General features: G+C 39.4%; 1 protein-coding gene across 1 annotated transcript in view; it reads left to right on the forward strand.

Annotated features, from left to right (window-relative positions):
* Positions 1-6000, forward strand: part of fam185a (family with sequence similarity 185 member A) — a 76613-nt gene extending 70613 nt beyond the window's left edge. Inside the window, exons 7-8 of the mRNA XM_068059739.1 lie at positions 4339-4473; positions 5630-6000. Of these exons, the coding sequence (XP_067915840.1) occupies positions 4339-4473; positions 5630-5745 (251 nt within the window). The 3' untranslated portion in view covers positions 5746-6000. The remainder of the gene's footprint in view (positions 1-4338; positions 4474-5629) is intronic.

Genomic DNA, 6000 nt, shown 5'->3' on the forward strand with positions numbered 1-6000 from the left:
ATTGACTGAACCATGTGCATTTTCCTGGATGGCTTTCTTGCTTTAAACTGTGTCATGGCAAAAGAAGACTAGATGTAATCAGTGAACAAAAATCAGTTGACCATGAGGCTGCAGGAACATATTGTGATTTCTTCAACAAATTAATTGCTGAACATGATCTATCCCCCCCAAAAAAATTATAATGCAGATGTAACAACCCTATTTTGGCACTATTTGCCTAATTCTATCCTAGTTGGTTTTAAGCAAAATAAAGACTGAATAACTGTACTTGCATGTGCTAATGCTGCGGGAACGCACCAAGTGAAGCTTTTGGCGATCAGCAAATGTAATCGTCCTAGAGCATATAAAAGGGTAAAGCATTTATATGTTGATTACAAAGCATAAAGTAATTCATGGATGGACAAAGATTTTTTTATGATAGATTTCACTATGTTTTTGTAACTGCAGTAAAAGAACATTTTAGAAAAATAAGAAAACCTTACGTTAGTAAAACTATTCTTCTGTTGGACAATTGTTGAGCTCACTCTCATGAATCAGAGTTAGTGTCTGCATAATATTTTTACCATCTTCCTGCCTGCCAGTGTTACCTCAACTGATAGACCAGAGCATCATCCAGAGTATGAAATGTTTTTACGGGAGAGAAGAAAGTTAATCAATCATGAAGGCCGTGGTGGTAGTCTGGCCGAGGGCAGGTCCTCTGCTCTTTGTCTCCACCAGGAGAAATGAGCATGTCTAGGGAAGAGAGTGTATGAGGTGTTTCCCGTTTCCTTCTTTGGACCGGAACGGGAATTGAGCCCACGGTGTTAATGTTGTACTGAACCACACACTAACCATTTAGCCAACTGAGCTACCCGGTCCCAATCATGAAGGCACAATCCAAAATTTTCAATGTAATTATGACACTAAAGATGCAATTTTCAATGTAACTTGTGCATGGGATGCGGTTAAAGGTGAAACATTAAGGAGGACTTGAAGAAAATTGTGGCGAAGTGTCTTCTGATGAAGAGGAATTTGAAGGCTTTAATGTTCATCATAAAAAAAAAATACAATATCACAAATTCTTGACATGGTGAAGAATTTTCATTCTGCAAACCCAATCAACTGGTTTAGTGATCATGATGTAGAAGATTGGTTTGAAGCTGATAAAGAGTTTGAAGTGACACATGTTGGTCTTCTTCTTTGGCCTCCTTGTCTCGATAGACAATGGGTAAGCGCCTGGAGTGGCTATAAAGACCAATTCTAGAGTGACAGACTCTTCCACCGGTGCTGCAGATAAAATTGGTTGTCGGGGCTGTTACACAGTTGGCTCTCCCCTTGCGCTTCTGTCTTTTTTCCTGCCAACAGCTAAGTCTCTTCAACTCGTCACACTTTAGCCCCCTTTATGGCTGCCCGCCAGCTCTGGCGATCGCTGGCGACTGACTCCCACGACTTGTGATCAATGTCACAGGACTTCATGTTGCGTTTGCAGAAGTCTTTAAAGCGGAGACATGGACGGACAGTGGGTCTGATACTAGTGACGAGCTCACTGTACAATGTGTCCTTGGGGATCCTGCCATCTTCCATACGGCTCACATGGCCAAGCCACCTCCAGCGCCGCTGGCTCAGTGGGGTGTATATGCTGGGGATGTTGGCTGCCTCGAGGACTTCTGTGTTGGAGATATGGTCCTGCCACCTGATGCCAAGGATTCTCCGGAGGCAGCGAAGATGGAATGAATTGAGACGTCGCTCTTGGCTGACATACGTTGTCCAGGCCTCACTGTCGTAGAGCAAAGTACTGAGGACACAGGCTTGATACACTCGGACTTTTGTGTTCTGTGTCAGTGTGCCATTTTCCCACACTATCTTGGCCAGTCTGGACATAGCAGTGGAAATAAGTGTCCTAAATCCTGAAAAGTCTAAGGAAACTGAAAAGGACTCTACAGAAGACTATTTTAGTGAGGAACAGAAAATAACTTGGGCTAATTCTGCTTCAGCATTTTGTATATTAATCAAATTTGCTGAAAGGCAGACTTGTTATTCTGCACAATAGGTTACACAGCTACATATTTTGTACTGTACTTTCATGCAAAAGAAGACAGGAGGCAAGTAAAGCAAACTGATATTTGAAATCTTTTCAAAAGAGCTTCCAGGGCTTGCCATAGGCTCAGTACAGATTCTGTCCCATCATCTTCTCCATCTACATTTGCAGTTCCTCAAGGTCATCAACTTGAACTTCAAGATGACCCTAAGGAACTGCCAGAACCCCAAGTATCTCCTGAATCTCCAAAAATGCAATAAACTACTGTACATGCAGTACCAAAAAAACTTTTGGTTTTGTGTAGTGTAAGTTATCTGGTGTACACCATGTGCTGCCCATATTGCAGTGACATATGTTTAGTGCTTTAGTGTAATTTGTACATTAAGTTTACAGAATCTTAAGATTTCTATGCATCTTTACTGCCTCCAAGATTTCAGTATTGTACATCTTGTACTTTGTATGTAATCATTTCTCTTAAAATTAAAACTACTGTATTGTTTTGGCTTGGTACGTACAACTCTTGATTAACCAGAATTTTTAATGATCCGGCACCTCTCGGATCAAAGCTTTTACTGTAATATGTTTGTTGTTCAGTCTGTTGTTCAGTCATGTTAAATTCCTTACAGTATTTTTTGCAACTTCCTGCTTCAAGCAAGTTACTGCAATTGTTTTAATCTGTGACAGGGTATTTTTGGCTGGACATTTAAATTAGTGCAAATAGTTTGTATACATCATTTTTCATGGACTAAGGTATTGACATTTTTAAGATGTAAATGGTCACTTGGTAGTACAGAAGAGTATTCCTGAGAAAAAGACATGTTGAAGCTTTTCGTCTTGCACTCATCAAGACAGATGCAAGAATGCCAAATTTCAAAGGGTGCAACAATTTTTACTGCATGCGAAAAGAGTGCTGATTGGTTGGCAGGTTGACTTTGGTCGAGGCGTTGCCATGGAGAATGCAGCAGGAAACTATTGTCCCCCATGCTTTTGTTTAATTCAAAAAAGGCACAAAGCCTGAACATGTTCCTTTTGCCTGCAGAAGAGTTTTCTTTTGTTTGTTTGTGAGATGTGGGCGTCGCTGGCTAGTCCAGCATTTATTGCCCATTCCAATTGCCCTTGAGATGGTGGTGCTGAGCTGCCTTCTTGAACCGCTGTAGTCCTTGGGGTGTAGGTACCAAAAGTGCTGTTGGGAAAGGATTTCCAGGATAATGACCCAGCGAAAGTGAAGGAATGGCGATATGGTGCCAAGTCAGGCTGGTGTGTGGCTTGGAGGGGACCTTGCATCTGCTGCCTTTGTCCTTCTAGGTAGTAGAGGTCACTGGTTTGGAAGGTGCTGTCGAAGGAGCCTTGGTGAGTTGCTACAGTGCATCTTGTAGATGGTGCGTATTGCTGCCACTGTACGTCGGTGGTGGAGGGAGTGAATGTTGAAGGTGGTTAATGGGGTGCCAATCAAGTGGGCTGCTTTGTCCTAGATGGTGTCGAGCTTCTTAAGTGTTATTGGAGCTGCACCTAGTCAGGCAAGTGCAGAGTGTTCCATCGCACTTCTGATTTGTGCCTTGTAGATAGTGGACAGGCATTGGGGAGACAGGAGGCGAGTTACTCGCTGCAGAATTCCTAGCCTCTGACCTGCTCTTGTAGCCACAGCATTTATGTGGCTGGTCCAGTTTCAGTGGTAACCCTCAGGATGTTGATGGTATGGACTGGCTATCACACAAATGAGTAATGTGGTATATGAATTTCTTTGCCTGTGTGATGCCAAGTATGTAGGCAGTACATCGCAACGCCTAGCGGATCATATCAAACAGCATGTCTCTTCAGCCCGTACTTACAAAAGCCAGAATGCAATGTCTAATGTTAGATTTGATTCTGTGATTGGACAGCACTTGCTGAACAATCCCAAGTGTGCTAAGAATGACACTAACGACCAAGTTAAGATTAGCAGTCAGGCTCACAATGTGGCTCACTTACGCTTGCTAGAAGCTACATATATTCACACGCAGGGATCTTAACTCTGCAGGCAAAAGGAACATATCCAGGTTTTGCGCCTTTTTTAAAAATTAAAAGCGTAGGGGACAGTCGTTCCCAGTAGAATGGTGCATTCTCCATGGTGGCGCCTTGACCAATTGGCATCCTTTTCTTATGCAATATAAATTGTTGCTCCCTTTGAAATTTGGCATTCTTGTGTCCGTCCTGATGAGTACAAGACAAAAAGCTTCGACAGCATGTCTCTTTTTTAAGATGTGCTTATTTATGTTCTTACCTCTATGGAGTGTGTATATAAATTTTTTTGTACTTTCTAAAAGTTGTCATAATCTTGACAGGTTCCATCACATTAAAAGTACCCAAAGCCCTAACAGCTGAGCTACAGTTATCGGGGGCCATAGTAGAGGTCAGTCCTGAGATTCACTTGGAGGATATTGATAGCAGCACAGAACAAGATCGCCAGACTATTCGTGGTAAGATGAACCTTTACAGGAATATACCTAAAGTTAGGTGTGAAAAAGATTCTCCATATACAACAAACTTTAATTTAGCTTGAATTGTTGTCTTCCATCTTTGGTAAGGCCAGCATGTTAGAAAAACTGACCCATTAAATACAGCATAATGTTGAATGTATTATTTAGTTGCCAAATTTTTGCATCTGGAAATAAAGTGCAGGTTTGCTAAAAGAGTTTTTAAAAAATTGTATAACAAGTTTTATCTCATCCAAAGTTCCATAATTTATTTTCATTTCATAATTAATCATGATTCTGTAACTGATATTTTCAAACAGTGTTGATGCTCACCTGTTATGTAGTAATATTTTTGAGTAATTTGAAATATAGTTTATTCCCATCAATTTTTTTCCAATCCTAATTTATCAGAGATTATTTTTGTCTAATCAGAAACTCTAGTGAACCGCAGGTGCTAATTTATGCCCCACTGATTGTGTATTTCAGTGTGTTGTGTCACATCACCATCCTTCAAATCAATCCTATTTTTGATCTTTTAACTTGCTTGATACCTACCTAGAGTTTCTTGAACATTGAGCATTGCGCTCTTTTCAAAACATTGTTAATCTTTCTTCATCTTTTGAATGAATATTCAAATAGCATGCATCATAAAATGTTATTTCAATGGACAGTCTTGGAGGGAGCTTCCATTTTTAATGTGGGCAGTAATGGTAAATGTAAATTCTGAAGTGTTACTAATTATCCAAGTGCAAGATAGACATATAAAAATATTGCTTTAATTTGTTTAAAACTGAACTAGTGTTTGAAATGTTTCAAGTTTATACTGGTCCTGTCAAAATTAACTTTTTGTTTCTAAAATACGAGCCCTACAAATAAACAGATAGAGGTCACATTCTGTGATATTTCTAAACAAACACATCAGTCATAAAATAAGAGTCCAAAACCTGAACCACTGAAAATAGGTTATTTAAACAAAACAATGACAGCTATATTTTAATATACAGCAGCCTGGTGGTTGTGGTGGGATGAGGTATGCAAAAAAAAAAGTGTTGCAGAAAGAATGAACAGTGTCAATACAAATGTGACATGTGAGATGAAGTAGAAAAAGTATTGTTCTATTTACTTCAATAAATATTGCATTTTTCCTGTGGGATTTCAGCTTTTCTGAATGGTGGAGGAGAAGGTGCTCATTTAATCAAGGCTCATGCAGTGCGTGGTATGCTGAACATTAAAAGTCATAGCTGGATTGAATCTCTCAAACTAAAGTCATTGTAATGAGTCCTTACTACAATTGGTGGATTTTTGCTTTCTTCTTATTGGTGAGTCACAATTTTGTTTCCATGTAAAATTGTTAGATGTACTCATGATACTTCTACTGCAAATAAAATGATTTTAATCATGTTTGTTATGTCACCATAATGTTGTAAATTGTTCAAAAATTGCCTATAATTGATTTGTCAAATGTTTGCCAGCTTTTGTGTTTCAATTTTGTTACATTTAATTTCTTCAAATAAACAGAATAAAGTGTTA

The sequence above is a fragment of the Heterodontus francisci genome, chromosome 27 (genome assembly GCF_036365525.1).
Source record: "Heterodontus francisci isolate sHetFra1 chromosome 27, sHetFra1.hap1, whole genome shotgun sequence".
Taxonomy (NCBI): domain Eukaryota; kingdom Metazoa; phylum Chordata; class Chondrichthyes; order Heterodontiformes; family Heterodontidae; genus Heterodontus; species Heterodontus francisci.